Source organism: Martes martes (genome assembly GCF_963455335.1).
Source record: "Martes martes genome assembly, chromosome: 3".
Taxonomy (NCBI): Eukaryota; Metazoa; Chordata; class Mammalia; order Carnivora; family Mustelidae; genus Martes; species Martes martes.
In genome coordinates this window covers 14,499,502-14,516,603 of record NC_137890.1, presented here as the reverse complement: position 1 = coordinate 14,516,603, position 17,102 = coordinate 14,499,502, and the positions used below count along the sequence as shown (strand labels likewise).

The following is a 17,102-nucleotide window of genomic DNA, read 5'->3' as shown; positions in this document are numbered from 1 at the left end:
CATGTGTCTGTTAGCCATTTGTATGTCTTCTTTGGAGAAGTGTCTGTTCATGTCTTCTGCCCATTTTTGGATATGATTATCTGTTTTGTGTGTGTTGAGTTTGAGGAGTTCTTTATAGATCTTGGATATCAGCCCTTTGTCTGTAGTGTCATTTGCAAATATCTTCCTCCATTCCATGGAAAGTGATTGTTTTTAAGATTTTAAGTAATCTCTACACCCAATGTGGGGCTCAAACATACAACCCCAAGGTCAAGAGTCGTAGGCTCTGCCAACGGAGCCAGCCAGACACCCCTAAATAATTGTCTTTTAACTTTATTTCTTTATCCATACGGTTCCTACACCCAGTGTGGGGATCAAACTCACAACCCCACAGATCAAGAGTCTTCTGACTGAGCCAGCCTAGTGCCCATAAATGATTTTTTTTTTTTTTAAATTCTGGAGGTCAGTTCTTGACTTGTTATATACGTTACAATCTCAGCCCATTGCTTGTCTTTAAATTTATGACACCTTTTCTTATACAAAACTTTGAAATGTGTACTATGATCAAATTTATAAATTTCTTCCTGCCACCTCTGCCTTCTGTGGCTTAAGACAGCATTGCCAGAGTGTTAAGCCTTACTTCTCTGTGTCTCTCAGAATAACATCTTGGGGGGTTTAATCACACAGCTGTGTTTTCACATAGAGAGGAGTTGATCCCCCCATCCTACAAGCTGACCTTCCCAGAGCAGGCCCCTCCATAAGGTGTCTGCTGTATTCCCCAGGGCAGCTGCGTCTGGTGGAGGCTGGTTCTGAGAGGTCCAGCCAACATCACACGGCCCGTTGGACTCCCTGACACTCCTTTGAAGGGGCAGAGAAGGCTGCATTACCGTAGGCCTTGGTGACCACAGGCCTGAGCAAGCCGGTCCTCCCCTTAAACCAGGCAGAGGCTCTAGATTGGAAAAAGAATCCAGGAAGGAAAAGAGAAGGCCCACAACTCTCCCTAGTCTTAGGCGGAAGAAGGCGCTTCTTGGATATGGATGATGGAGACATTTTTCCGGGTATCATCCCCGTAAGGAAAAAGAGACCAGGAAAAGCTAAATGTGCAGATTTAATTTTACGTTAAGACGCCAACTCCAAGTTCTGGTTAGAATCCATCTTAGTACGATGGAAGGGAAGCTTTGGTGAGTTTCTTAAAACTCACCGGACACTGTTCATACCATTCGTCTTGCGAAGGAAGTGCTCTTATCCCTGTTTCACAGATGAGAACACTGAGGCTCCAGAGAGATAAGGTCATGAATCAAGACGCACAGAAGGTAAATAAGTAGAAGATCTAGAGCTGAGCCTCAGGCTTCATGCCTCCCTCCCATTCCACTCTCTTTCGGAGGATTTGCAAAAAGCACACAAAGCTACCCACATAAGAAGAGCGCATTCTTTTTTTCTCCTCTCTCTCCACCAGCTCGCAAGAGTGCTACTAGGGAGTGGTCTCCACCAGGTGGATGTTCTCATTTTTGTTCGTTTGAAATGGGAAATAAGGCACACATCATTTGGAAATCACTTAACTTTTAAGGGACACCTTGAAGGTTTCCTCCAGTGGAATTTGTTAACTTAAAGTCTCTGTATTTCACTAATTGAAAATTTCACGGTGGAACAAGCTAGTGATTTCTGTTTATCTCCAGCTCCTATGCCTCTCAAAGCACCGCATGAAATTCATCTAAGAATCGTTTTCAGCAAAGTTGTTTTTAGTACCTGCCATCTATTTGTGTTAGTGGGAATGTTTGCCATTTCTTCCAAGAGAGTTAACTATAAATTATATGGCAGAGAACTTCTAAGTAAATATGTTCATGCCTCAGCACTTTAATGTGTTAATTAGCTATTAAAGGTGTCAGTAAATTAGACCTGTCAAAAATAATGGCCTCCTTGACTGGGTTTTACTACCACTTCACTTACTTACAAGTTTTGCCCTCTGGAACTGTTAATAAGCAAAGCTGTAGAGGTTAGCCTTGCAAAAGATAAACTCTTGAGTTTGTTGGAATTCACCTGAGGCCTGCGTCTGTGGGTGTTTTAAGGACTGGTAGCCCCAAATTTACACAACCCAGGTTTACCAACACCTGGGTTCCATCTACAGCCAGCAGCCAGGGTGGTCTTTATCCTGCGGAGAACCCCAGTCCCTACTCTTTGTTCCCTCTAACCAATGATTGTATGGTCAGGTGCCTTCCTTTGTTCATACAGCAAATTAGCAGTTTCCCCACTGCTGTTGGAGGCTGGAGACAGGTACCTTTCCCTTCAGGTCAGGGTTCTTCTGGTAGTTACTGAGGAAGGACCCACGCTCATCAGGGACAGTATTTCTCCTCTCCTGCTTGTGCCAGGAGACCAGTCCTGCTGCAGATCTGAGGGCTGAGACAGTAGAACAGAAGAGAACCTCGGAAAGAAGCATTAAGAGTAAACGGTTGAATGCGGTTTAAAGACTCACGGTGTTTTCATATGAAGTCAGATGAAGGATAGAATGCACCAGCCTGAGATTCTTGCCCCCATCTACATCTGGGAAAACTCATCCTGTGTTCTAAATGATCAGATTGTAGGATATAGCCTTTTGCCAGGCTCCTGCTTCTACTCATCAAGCCCGTATGATTACGAAAGTGAATGAAGTTTTCCAGGATAATATTTATGCATATATTATAGAGGCTACCTCTCATACAGACTGTTTTCTCTGCTTCGTCGCTGCAGCAAGTCAGCTAACATACCTCTAAACCAGAGACTGCAATAAATCTCCAAAAAAAAATGAAACCACACTGTCCCAGGAGTTCTGGTGGTAAATGATGAGCCAGGTGTGGTTATCCTGATAGATGTTCTCCAGTCTTAGGAGGGGCTAAGGGCCTTCCTTTCCATCTGTGTTTCTGCCTGCCCCTCCACTCCCCAGTCTCCCCCGCACCCCCCCACCCCGCCCAGGTCTGGCTGGAGGACTAAGGGTAGAAATTTAAAAAAACACCAACCTGGCTCAGTCTTATGCAGCAGAGACCCAGATAGCCTTGCAACATGATTATTGCTACCAAAATAAGCCTCCTTTGTCCTGTTGTGCTAATAATAAATTTGTTTTGCTGTTTTTGATAGCCTCACTACCAGCAGAACTATTTTGTCTGTGGAAGTAGTTTACGTTATGAAATAGAACATTGTCACTGCTGTCTACCTTCATGGAGGCCTAAATGTGTTGCAATTAAACCAAACACCTTCAGAGTACTCTTTATTTATTTGACAGACAGAGATCACAAGCAGGCAGAGAGGCAGGCAGAGAGAGAGGAAGGGAAGCAGGCTCTCCGCTGAGCAGAGAGCCCAATGCGGGGCTCCATCCCAGGACCCTGGGGTCATGACCCGAGCCGAAGGCAGAGGCTTTAACCCAACAGAGTACTCTTTAAAATAGATCCTAGCAATGGGATTGAGGCTTAAAATTTCATTTCAAAGCAACGTGGGCTGGAAGTGACCTGTCAGCCTCATTTCTTGAATTTTTTTTTTAAAAGATTTTATTTATTTATTTGACAGACAGAGATCACAAGTAGGCAGAGAGGCAGGCAGAGAGAGAGGGGGAGGCAGGCTCCCTGCCGAACAGAGAGCCCGATGTGGGGCTCGATCCCAGGACCCTGAGATCATGACCTGAGCAGAAGGCAGAGGCTTAACCCACTGAGCCATCCAGGCGCCCCTCATTTCTTGAATTTATAATTACCGTAGTCTTAGAATTATTACTTATCGTAGGCTTTGCCTGGATACTACCAATAAATGACTTGCTGTATTTATGAGTCTTTTCAAATTTGAAAACTTAATTCCATGTGTAAGCCTGACATACACATATGTTCATTTACTCAATAAACATTTACTTAGACCTGGTATATGCCATCGCTGTTTCAGGTTGAAATATGGCCCTGTTTCAGGCTGAAATGAAAATGACCTTCTGTGCTTAAAATGTATGGATTTAAATTCTGATTTTAAAATTTGTTAGTGTCTGGGCAAAAGCCATGTCGAAGTTGACCCCCACCTTGGGTTTCTTAACAGGTGGTTAAGAAAATGGGCGGTGCCAGGAAATGATCAGACAACCCAATAGAATGAGGTTTTGGGGGGCTTGGAAAGCATCCATTTATATGTATGTAGTTAATTTCATAATGATGGAATATTCTTTTAGTAAACAACTCTGCTTTTTAAAATTTTTTTTAAAATTTTATTATGTTTTGTTATTCACCATACAGTACATCATTAATTTTTGATGTCATGTTCCGTGATTCATTATTTGTGTGTAACACCCAGTGCTCCATGCAACCCATGCCCTCCTTAATACCCATCACTGGGCCAACCTATCCCCCCACCCCCCTCCTCTCTGAAACCCTTAGTCTGTTTCCCGGGGCCCATAGTCTCTCATGGTTCATCTCCCCCTCTTGACTCCCTCCCTTCATTTTCCCCTTCCTTCTCCTAATGTCCTCCATGCTGTTCCTTATGTTGCACAAGTAAGTGAAACCATATAATTGTCTTTCTCTGCTTGACTTACTTGGCTCAGCGTAATCTCCTCCAGTTCCATCCATGTCGATGCAAATGGTGGATATTCATCCTTTGTGATGGCTGAGTAATATTCCATTGTGTATACGGACCACATCTTCTTTATCCATTCATCTGTTGAAGGGCATCTCGGCTCTTTCCACAGTTTGGCTATCATGGGCATTGCTGCTGTGAACATTGGGGTACATGTGGCCCTTCTTTTCACTATATCTGTATCTTGGGGTCAATACCCAGTAGTGCAATTGCTGGGTCATAGAGTCTATTTTTAATTTCTTAAGGAATCTCCACACTGCTTTCCAAAGTGGCTGCACCAGCTTGCATTCCCACCAACAGTGTAAGAGAGCCAGCCTGCTTTTATAAACCCGGTTTTCCTCTGTGTGCCCTGAAAATAATAAAATGTCATTAAAATACTTCTTGATTTAGACTCATCATGGTTTCTGATGGGATTCCAGTTGGCCTCATTTATGAGCTCCCACTAATATCAGAATGCCATGCTGCCCAGTTATAAATTTTTATAATCTCAAAACCATGAAAACATCCATCTCAAAGGTCAAACGTGCAACGGAGGAGGAGGGTTGAGATAGTGGCAGAGGATGTTTCTTACGGAGAAGGATTTTGTAGTCAGAACAGGGTGGGATCTGTTTTAGTCTCTTACTGACTCATCTCTGGCGTATCCTATAACCTCTGGTGCCTCCGTGTCCTCACCTGTGAATGTGGGAATACCAGTGCTCAGGGGCTCTATCCTGAGGACTATGCACACCCTGATCCTGGAAGTGTGCTTTCCTGGCTTGCTTGTTTTATGATGATGGCTTTTTAGTTTTTGTTTTTGTTTTCCAGAAAACAAAGCGATCACTCAGAAGGACAGTGCAAAATGGGGAGTTTCTCCCTGGACCGCCACATGTTTTCTGTTAATGGAGATGACCTATTCTAATTGCAGGTTATATCCAGGCATGTAGAGGACTTATGATTGCTGCTGTCAGCCTGGGCTTTTTTGGTTCCATATTTGCCCTGTTTGGAATGAAGTGTACCAAAGTCGGAGGCTCAGATAAAGCCAAAGCTAAGATTGCTTGTTTGGCTGGGATTGTATTCATACTGTCAGGTAAATAGTAACTTTCTCCCAAACAAGATACTTCACGATGATAATGAGAGGACACTAACCACGATTCTTTCCTTCTGATACTTTGTAGGGTTGTGCTCAATGACTGGTTGTTCCCTGTATGCAAACAAAATCACAACGGAATTCTTTGATCCTCTCTACGTTGAGCAGAAGTAAGTACTCTTCTCAGTCTGTCTGTTTCTAGCTTACAGGAAATGGACACAGATTAATCTTCTAAATTAAGATACATAAATTCCTTACGTGGCACATGTGAGACAGGCTGATCAGCAGTGTTCGATGACATCATTTCAAGAATAAACATGTTCTGTGCTGCATTGGCAAAAGATGCATTTAATCACTGCGTGGGTGTCACGTAGTGTCTTGTCTCTAAAAAGCTCGAGGCATAGGATTTAAAATTCTAAACGTCATCCACTGGACATCATTCATTTGGGGTCAAGTAGAGGGAAAGTGGAAGAGATGGGGGGGCAGGGAAGGGAAGATTGATGTTGTGTGATCATAGGAAATGAAGAACTAACTGGCTTTGACCGATAGCCATCCAGATTGATAGCTGCCAGCTGCTGGCATCTGGGCCAGGGGCCATCGCGGTTTCGGATGCTGATCTGGAAACCACGACCATGCTCCTGAAGATTAGGGGTCTGTGAAGGAAGTATCATTTTTTTTTTCATTTTTACTTAGCCTTTTAAACTAGCTCCTTGATGAGCTGCAATTAATCAACCTTTGTTTTAAAAAATGTAGATGATGCAGGGTTTAAAAAAAAAAAAAATGCTCCCGCAGTGGTGCAGACACCACCCAGTTGTGACCGGTCTGGGTTGCAGGTGAATGGTTCGGCATTTACAGATGAGTTTGTTGGAGGGGGTTGGCTTTTAACTATGGGCTATTGGTTTTTATAGTTTCCCTAGGCTTATTTCTTTGCCTTGGGAAAACCCCAGGGATACCAAATTAGAAACAATGATATATGCAGTATTTTTTCTCTCACGAGAATATGCCCACATACCCCTGTAGAAAGCCGCATCTGTATGCATGTGGATAGTTAGCAGCTGGGCTGGTGATGATTTCAGTCTTCAGGTCAACTGTTAGTGAATTTTCCAAAAAAGTTACTAAAATTGCTGGCTAGGTGTGCATTCCTTTTTTCTGGTGGGTTTCAGAATCTTCAGGGAATTGATTTGTTAGTTCTGTCTTTAGTGTCTTTTATTCATAAATGATAGGTGCTTAGATAATGAAATAGAATGAAAATAGTCGCTAATATGTGTTGAGCCCCTACCATGCACCAAGCAGAGCATTGCAAATATTCTTTTATTTTATTCTTGCAACAACCTTATAAAGTAGGGTCTCTTGGTACGACCTTTTTGAAAATGAATGTGTGCAGTTAATGTGTGCAAGGGAACCTGGACTAAACCAGTACTGTCTGATCGGGCTAGGGGTCAGACCAGGCATGCTTGCTCTAAGGCGCGTGGTTTACAACACTTGATTTCATAATTTTGGTGACCGTATCCTATACATATTTTTTTCATCATGGGAGTTTCTTTTGTATGATTTTAGTAACTATTTTAAATTTTATTAAATGGGAAGCAAAATAACTGTTTTAGACCTCGGTATAATTTTTACTCTCCTGCCTATGTTGGAAAAATGGGTTCTGATTTATAAATTTTCTCCTAAGTAATGTTTGGTAATGAGATTTGTACAGGTGTGCATGACACCAGACATTGAGATGAAAACTGAGACCATGCTCCTGAAGATAGGAAGCATGTTAATGATATTTAAATGAAATGTAATTTTCCTCGAATGATACATTTTTTATCAGGCTTTGGTATCCTAAATATATAACAAAACTGTATTTCTCATGATTTGCTGTATTAAAGACATTGCTCACATTTCTGGATTAACTGTTTTAATTGCTGTCTTTATTTTCCTGACAATAATTAAGGATGCCTTTGTCAGAATCTTAAAAATCATTTTCGTCCTTTCTCAGAAGGTCAAGGCTAATTCATATATACCCTGTAACTTAAGCTTGTCCTTTGGGTGATTTTTTTTCCAGTACTTGCTATATATACTCAGTCACCTAATTCAATTTTGTGCCATCGGAATTTATGATCTTCTTTTAGATTTTGGTTAAACTCAGTTCAGTGATTATGGCCCCTGAGATGTTTTCTTCATTTCCACATTCTTGGTGCAACATCGAACTACCCCATTCCCTGTAATAATCTGTTGGCATTCCTCTCGCTACCTGGGCCTGCTTTGTCTACATTCTCACCCGTAGAACCAGGATAATAATGGCACTCTGCTCGTAGAGTTAATGTGGGAATTTGGAGAGTGGGTATATATATGCTTAGAACTGATTAGAACACAGGAAACCCCGTGTACCCTATTACTATATTGCGTTAGCTATTATTAAGATTGCTTTTAAAATTATGTGTAGTATTTAAGATGTGGCTTATCTTTATAGATATTTTGATTAGTTCTTTTCTGAAGTGACTTAAAAATATAACACCTGCACTTGGCAATTTACCTCACGTAATTAAAAACACAAGAGCGAGGCACTTTTTGAAAAGCAGCAGGGCTTATAAACCGGTAATATTTACAAATAACAGCCCCTTCACACAACACACTGAGAGAAAATATAAACTTTACTAATTATAACCGCTGCATATTGAGAACATGTTAGCTCCTTGAGATAAGAGCTCGCTCACGTCTGCATCTCCGACAGTGCCTTGCACAAAGGCAGACAGTCCGTTCAGATGAAGGAATTACCAAGCCCGGAGAACTGTAAATGCGACCAGATTCTGATTACCCGTCATGGTAGAAAAGAGGCATAAAGGGCAGGTGACATCTTCAGGAATTCACAGGGGTCACTGAAACAAACTCCCTTCTCTAAAAGCCAACGAATCAACCCTCTTGGCTTCATCTGTTTTCCTCTTATCGACAGATTTACTAGAGACCAGAGAGTTGAAAATTAGAAAGATTAAGAAGCTAGAAATTGGCTCTCCACACGAAATTCTTTTTTTTAATTAATTATTTTTATTAACATATAATGTATCATTTGCCCCAGGGGTACAGGTCTATGAACTGTCAGGCTTACGTACTTCACAGCACTGACCATACCACATACCCTCCCCAATGTCCGTAACCCAACCACCCTCTCCCTAACCCCCTACCTCCCAGCAACCCTCAGTTTGTTTTGTGAGATTAAGAGTCTCTTATGGTTTGTCTCCCTCCCGATCCCATCTTGTTTCATTTTTTCCTTCCCTACCCCCCACAACCCTCCACCCTGCCTCTCAAATTCCCTATATCAGGGAGATCATATGATAATTATCTTCCCCTGATAGACTTATTTCGCTCAGCATAATACCATCTAGTTCCATCCACATCGTTGCAAGTGGCAAGATTTCATTTCTTGTGATGGCTGTATAGTATTCCATCACATTTATATACCACATTTTCTTTATCCATTCATCTGTGGATGGACAACTAAGTTCTTTCCATAGTTTGGCTATTGTGGACATTGCTGCTATAAATATTCGGATGCATGTGCCCCTTAGGATCACTACATTTGTATCTTTGGGGTAAATACCCAGTGGTGCGATTCCTGGGTCATAGGGTAGCTCTATTTTCAACTTTTTGAGGAAGCTCCATGCTGTTTTCCAGAGTGGCTGCACCAGCTTGCATTCCCACCAACAGTGCAGGAGGGTTCTCCTTTCTTAGCATCTTCTCCAACAACTGTTATTTCCTGACTTGTTGATTTTAGCCATTCTGACTGGTGTGAGGTGGTATCTCATTGTGGTTTTGATTTGTATTTCCCTGATGCCGAGTGATGTGGAGCACTTTTTCATGTGTCTGTTGGCCATGTGGATGTCTTCTTTGCAGAAATGTCTGTTCATGTCCTCTGCCCATTTCTTGATTGGATTTTTTGTTCTTCGGGTGTTGAGTTGGTAAGTTCTTTATAGATTTTGGATACTAGCCCTTTATCTGATATGTCATTTGCGAGTATCTTCTCCCATTCTGTCAGTTGTCTTTTGGTTTTGTTGACTGTTTCCTTGGCTGTCCGCACGAAATTCTTAAAGTAGAATTTTTAAAGCAAGATTTTGATTTGGCCTCAGCTGGCATTTGCTAGAATTTCGTCCCTGGGGCTGGTGACTTAGTTTGTGCACAAACTTAGGGATGTGCGGGAGAATGGAGGCTAACGGCAGGGCAGCCCTAGGTGGATTTGGAGGGTACGACTGCTGGAAGGTTCTGACTTCCTTTGACGAGAGTAAGTTCCTTGAGGTCAGAAAACACGTATCCCATCACTGTCTTTATTTGCCTAGCACCGTGCCTGGTAAGTGAAATTCTTATCTGTAGAGCTGGTCCTTGCAGGATCGGGGGGAAAGCTTGCCGTCGTCTCCCCCCACGGTGGAGAGGAGAGAGGAGAGCAAGAAGGCAGGCATGCTCACTCGCCTCTTCCCATCCTGATCCCATACCCTTCTTCCTAAAACCAGTGACCTCCAAGTGACTGCTCCCCCCACAGCCCTAGAAGGCGTGGCTGAGGCACAGGTGGGTGTGTGTGTTTGGTCTTCAACAAGGTCGTGGGCTCTAGTTTCCATCTCCGGTGAGCAAATTGTAGCCACCCCACACCTACCCCCTAAAATGCACTGGAAAAGGGTCCGGGCTCAGAGCCTAGTTGCGTTGTTGTTTTGTTTTCCTTAGGATGCTGTGCTATATTAATTGAATCCTCTCTGTGGATTTCCAGGACATTCCTATGTAAGGTCCACCTTGGTGGCCTAGTTAGAAACACATACCTAAGCTCATCAACAAAGTTCCTACTCCATTCCTACTGTGTGCGAGGAACTCAGTAGGCACTTTACTGATGAGAGAAAACGAGTGGCTTCAAGTGTAGCTGGAGAAGAGATCAAGGCCATAGCCATGCCCCCAGCATCCTGCTGTCTGCTCTGTGGCTCTGTTTCCGGAACCTGTCCTTGTTGGGAAGTTCTTCCTCCCAGGCTACGGCACTTGACACAATGGCAGTTTTTTAAAGAGTTACATCTGACTGTGGTCCTGTTCTGCTATTTCCCCATTTCCCCCCTTTTGTTTTGCTTCTTTGCTCTCATTCAAGTTGTGATTATGTTTCATGAGGGCAGGATGGGCTCCCACAAAGCCTTGAAAACGATTTCCCAACTCTCCCCTTTGGGCTATTTCAAACCAACTTCCTCCTTTTTATTAAAACAAAGCCTATCAAATCCAAAAAAAGTCTACCTTCCCGCAAGGTTATGGTCACTGGTACCCCCAGCATGATTCATCCTACCAGGGGGACGAAATTTAAATCAGTTATTCCCACCACCACTTTGTCGTCCAAACCACGAACTTCCTAAAGGTCTTGATTTGTTTTCTTAAAGAAACTGTTCCAAGAAAGAATTTCTGGACACAAAGAAACTTCTTTTCAAATCCGTGCAAGGTTGGAGCATTGAACCGTTGCCCTAATTGAGGAAACAGGGCGTTGTAATCTTAGATTTATTCTCTTTTAGTGTACGAGATTTATTGTTAATATTTTGGCTCAGATAGTCTCACATTCGGGCCTTATCCTCCGGGCTTTCCTATTATTTTCAGAGTATTTAAAACCATAGATGTATTTATCCCTTGCACTCACTCTTGGCATACATTAAGTTTCCACCTTAGGGCTTAAGCTTTACTCAGGTCAAGGCTTTTCACCACTGTGGTTATTTAGTAGTTAGAAATAAACAGCTGTCTACGCTCTGATAAATTCTCTCTTCTTGTTATCTGTCCAGTTCAACAAGCAATGGCTAATTCAAGGAGTCCGTCTCTAAATTACACATTTTCCCGGGTGTGTTTCAAAGGAATATCGATCTCACTACGTGACCTTGCCAAGATATTTGACTTCTCTCTTTTGTCCTCATTATAACTCAATGAATTATGGATGTTTGTTTATTTAAGCATACTCCACTCATGAGATTATCTGGAGAGTGGATTAATATTGGTAAGCAGCTCACAGATTCTCGGACAAGGGCTTCCACGGATGTGTCAGATATCAAGAGCAGAGACAATTCGGCGGTTAAATATTAAGGAGGGCAATTCCGTGCCTTCACTGCGTTCAGTAGGAGCCCAGGCCACTTCAGATCGCCACAATGGCTCTGATGCTTTTGGTAGGCTAGCATGACTTAAAAATACACTTGGAAACCAAGTGTGTTTTGGTTTTACCGACCTGCACCTAAAGTCACGATTCCTGCCAGTTTGCCGTGCTTTGGGGTGACTCTGCTTTCTGCCCCCGCCACCCTCACTCCCAGGCCCCCTTCCCTCTCCGTCTCACATACGGGCTAACTCCTGCTTGTCCTGCAGGAGCAGTGTCCTGGGGAGGTGCCCCCCTGCGTGCTTCTGTTTGTTGCACGCACTTGCTGCTCCCTCCCCCAGGCCAGACCAGCAGCATCTCCAAGCAGAGACCACATCTTGCTGATTTTGGAATCTCTTGTGCCTAGCCCACGCTCCATGACATTTGCAGCAAGGATGGGCCGACAGCAGTGGCATATGACTGTCTGTCTGCCTGTCTGTCTGCCTGCATCTCTCCTGCAGTGGAAAGACTGAGTACGTTTGTGCAGCTAGGCCGAAGGGAATGGGGACAGTATACACATACTGTTTCAGAGGGAGGACCTGGATCCCGTCCTCCTGGCTGCCTGGGAGTAAACCCCAGCTCTGCCATTTATGCGTCGTGTAACCTTGAAGAAGTTCCTTATCTTTTCTGGGCCCTGTGTTGCTCGTCTGTAATGTGGGGATAATAAATAAACATTCAGTGATTTAGAACCCTGCATCAGCACACAGTAAGGACTCAGTAAATGTTAACTCTGATTTTTAAGGATACTGATGCTTAGGCCGAGTACCTTAATGTCACTGTTCCTTACTTTATGTGGTATGTTGAGGTTAGCCACAGAGAGATGGGTCTTGAAATGCTGGAGACATTGAAGTGATATTATTGAAGTGGTAACTGTGTTAAGACACTTGGCTCTCAAATAGAAGGCATTTGGAAGGGGACCTAGCGTGGAACCATTTAAAAGAAATAAGGGTTGAATAATTTCTTGTTTCTTCCTGATTACCTTGGTCATAGCATTGAGTTAGAGACGTGTAACCTCTTGAAACCGTCAAATGCACAGACGTTCTGGAGGCCCTCCTCGTGAGACCTGTCCTGCATACTTCTCCCCCAACCCCCGGCTGATTCTAAACTGCAGTAAAATGTGGGATACGTGTTCTGTTGACCCAGGCTTTTTGCTGCAAGTTCATCTGTGTGTTTTTTTCTCAACACAAACAAATACACACACCCACCTGCGCACACACAGATTCTTGACCTGTGCTCAGTGACGAGGGCTGTGCCCTCAGGGGTCCCAAGGCAGCAGCAATTGTTTTAGGAATTTCCTGTCTGGAAGCACAGCCCCTCTGCCGTGTCCGCTATGCAGACTTCATGGTTGGTGTGCAAACTTGTTACTCTACGGGCTTGAGCAGTAGGACTCAATACATCATTTCTCACCTGAAATCAAAGAAAACCCAGTAGACCCCTTACTTGTCCATATGCGTGGAGCTCAATGGCATGGACATTGCCAAACAGTAGATTTGGGGGGTTTTTGTTTTTTAAAGATTTTATTTATTTATTTGTCAGAGAGAGAGAGAGCACAAGCAGGGCGAGCAGCAGGCAGAGACAGAGAGAGAAGCAGGCTTCCCGCTGAGCAAGGAGCCCGATGCGGGACTCGATCCCAGGACCCTGGGATCATGACCTGAGCCAAAGGCAGATGCTTAACCCACTGAGCTACCCAGGCTTCCCAACAGATTTGTTTTTGAAGTGAACTATGAAACTTTGGAGACAGGAGATACTTCTTCTAGATTGTAAGCTACCTTGGCTAATATTATGTTGTTACACTATGGATTTTTTTTAAATTTCCCTGAAACTTGGCAAGAATTGGACTTCTGTAAAGATACTCACTGTGCACTTTACAGGCCATTGGAGGGGGATGGCCGCAGAGAGGCGAAGAGGCAGTTTGCAGAGTTAGACCTCTGCTCGGCTCCTGGCCTCATCCATCCTTGCTCCTCTGGGATCTTTAGGGAGATGAAGTTGTCTGTCTGGTTAAGAGCTCTACTCCCTCCTGCTTCTCCACGTTAAGAGGATTGAAGAAGAAACATATTCACCACAGTAGCATGTGGTGTGTCACCAGTAAGTGTTACACATTGTTAATATATGCCCTTTTGTAGGATTCTGAACGACCTTGTTGGTGAGTCATAACGCAGAAAAAGATAATGCATGCTTGTCTGTTTTAATATGGCCACAGAAGAACACTTTAGAATTGGCATCCAGGGACGCCTGGGTGGCTCAGTTGGTTAAGCGGCTGCCTTCGGCTCAGGTCATGATCCCAGCGTCCTGGGATCGAGTCCCACATCGGGCTCCTTGCTCCGCAGGGAGCCTGCTTCTCCCTCTGCCACTCTGTCTGCCTGTGCTCGCTCTCTCTCTCTCTCTCTCTGACAAATAAATAAATAAAATCTTTAAAAAAAAAAAAAAAAGAATTGGCATCCAAAAAAAAAAAAAATCAGTCTTTATTTTGTGTTTCCTAAATATGAGGATTCTCCATGAAGTTTCCATGTTAGTGGGTGCTTATTATTTAAGTTACCCCTTCCTATTTTAGCCAGCATTTGGAAGACACCTGCTACTACTTTGTAAGCCTTCTGGGAAGCCATGGGTGACGAATCCTGTGGCATCTTGCAGGCAGTGGGAGGGAACTGTTCTCTGAGAGGTTTGTGGAAGGGAAACCAGACTGGGCTCAAGGCAGGGAGACGCATAGGCTGGGTGGGCACCCCACAGCCCGTCCCAGTAGCTGGCACCCAGAAGAAGAGCATGGAATAATGGGGGTGTATATGTGTGTGTTTTTGGATCATACATCTAGAATACTTCTTTAATATAAAATCTGTTCATGTATTTATATAGATCTTGGATTATATAAGCCTTTGAATTGAAGAAAGTTTACTTGAGGTGGTCATCTTTAAAAGAATACCATGCCAATGGAATTCAATTTTAAAATATTTACATTGAGGGATGCCTGGGTGGCTCAGTTGGTTAAGCAGCTGCCTTCGGCTCAGGTCATGATCCCAGGGTCCTGGGATCGAGTCCCACATCGGGCTCCTTGCTCCTCGGGGAGCCTGCTTCTCCCTCTGCCTCTGCCTACCACTCTGTCTGCCTGTGCTCGCTCTCTCTAACAAATAAATAAATTAAAAAAAAAATTTTTAAATATTTACATTGATAATATATGGTGTACTTTCTAAACTTTAAATGCAAGGAGAGAGAGAGTGTGTGTGTTATTTTCAGGTAACTGGAATATTTATTTTGGCTGCTACCACTCCTGGTGAAAATGAGGAGTAGGACGATATGTTTGAAGAAACACACTGTCTTAGATGTCAAGGGCTTGGCCCCTAGCTCTGTGACCTTCAGCAAGGTCATGTCACTCCTCTGGGGGTCTTAAAGGAGGAGACTTTTTTTTCTTTTTCATTTGCTACCCAGTTTTTGTTTTGCTGGAGCCTCTGCGTTTTCTTTTTATTTTCCAGTCCAACATGCTCTGATTTTCATTACTACACTCACCTCTTTTTGTGTGGGGTGAGAAGACAGCCTGAGGGGAATTCAGAAGAAATTCCATACCCTGGAGCTCGTGAGCCACGGAGAAGGCAGTGAGCCGGGGAGAGAGAAAACACCCTCCTCTCTGGAATGACAACTAGAAAAGTACACTGCACTGATTGTATTTTCTCTTTGTATTTTCTCAGATTGTATTTTCTCAGATTGATAAAAACTTTTATTTAGCTAAAGTATACTGTAAAGGGTAGAAGGAGTGGTGGTGAAGGGCTTGAGGTTTGGAATCACGGTTCTGGGCTTTAAATCCTGGTTTTACTGTTTGCTGAGCTGAGGCCCGAGGCCTGTGGTTTCACGTCCCTGAGCTTCAGTTTCCTCATTTGTAGAACGGGATAGCAATGCCTCTCTCTCAGGATTAGAGTGAAGATCGGATGTAATTATGCGAAAATGAAATGTTGACACACACACACACACACATACACACACGTAAATCCTAGTACAGTGAGCTGACGCTAATCGTTGCTATTGTTGTGGGCGTTGACTTGAACCACATCTCTGGGTCTGGGAGAATAAATGTTTACTGGGCAAAAGCATGATGTTCTGATGCTGCTGTTAAATTTCATTTCACTCTGCTGATGCTGTTTGCTTAATACCTGCCTATCCCCGCGGAACTCGGGAGATCCTTGAGAGCACAGCTGTATCTCTCTCGTCCACCTCGAAATACAGGATGAGCACAATGCCTGGCATGTCGTTTCTGAGCTGGTGACCCCAGTAGGCTACATGAGCACCCTGGGGTGGCCGATAAGTCATGACAGGGGTTTGGATACCGGGAAGATGGAAAGTGGAGGTGCCAATAAGAGGTGTTCTCCATTCCATGCCTTTGGATTACCATGAAGGTTACAGGGCTGAAATACGAGTTGGAAGCATGAGATAATCAGAATTAAGGCCTCCTGGTGTGCTACCAGGCACAGCCACGTAGGTGAGAATAATTTCACCCAGTAGTGTGGAGGACATTTGAATGTGTTCAATCTTTGTGGTTCTTTTGGGGGGAATTTTTAAGGAATTAGTCTATGTTTTCATTTCTCTGGATGGAAGTAAAGTTTTCCCCTATTTACTAAATTTACATTCAATGACATACATGAACTGAAGTCAGGCAATTACATACATGAATTGAGTAGTCCTGTCAACTGAGTGGATTATTTGAGGTACTCTAAAAACAATGTTTTGATCCACAAAATGAAATTCTGTCCTCTCCCTGACACTCATGGATCTGTCTGGTGCTAAGCAGATTTATAGCTTTCCAGAATAATGAGAAAACCTCGGCAATCGTGGCAGCCCAATAAAGAGGGCATGCTCTGAGTGAGGAAGCTGGTCTGGAGCCAAGAGGGCATGGTTAAATTAAAAAAAAAAAAAAAAAAAAAGACCTGCAATAGAGCACCTGAAATTTGATGATCTTCTGAGGTGTAGAAGTCAACTTCTTAGCATTACCCAAAAAAATGAAGAAAGATTTCTAGGCAGAGACTAAGCTTCCCAGTGAGTGTCAAAGGGGACATGCTCTGGAACGAATCTGAGTGGATATTATATTGCTCTCCCTCAATCCCGTCTTTCAGTAATACCAGCCAGTTTTTGCCAGATCACGCACACTGATAGGTGTGAATTTGAGTCCCTGCTGAGATAGTCATCTCTACGTGTCTTTCCACAGAAGGAAGAAGAAAAAGTCTCTGCGAGAGAAAGGACCAAGTCACAAAAGCCAGCTTGTTAAAAATTGCTGGTGTAGACATGGAGTCTCTTAGAGACTTCCGCTCTGAGCTGGTACTATTCATTGTTTGTCTCTGACAGAACTCACAAGGAACTCAAGTGGAAATGATATTTTTCTTGGAATCGGGTCTATAT

General features: G+C 43.4%; 1 protein-coding gene across 4 annotated transcripts in view; it reads left to right on the top strand.

Moving 5' to 3' along the window:
- Positions 1 to 17,102, top strand: part of CLDN10 (claudin 10) — a gene marked incomplete at its 5' end in the record, with an annotated part of 119,630 nt that overhangs the window by 97,440 nt on the left and 5,088 nt on the right. For all 4 annotated transcript variants that reach the window (XM_080798968.1, XM_080798971.1, XM_080798970.1 and 1 more), the window contains 2 exons: positions 5,453 to 5,614; positions 5,703 to 5,784. In XM_080798968.1, coding sequence (XP_080655094.1) covers positions 5,453 to 5,614; positions 5,703 to 5,784 — 244 coding nt within the window. The remainder of the gene's footprint in view (positions 1 to 5,452; positions 5,615 to 5,702; positions 5,785 to 17,102) is intronic.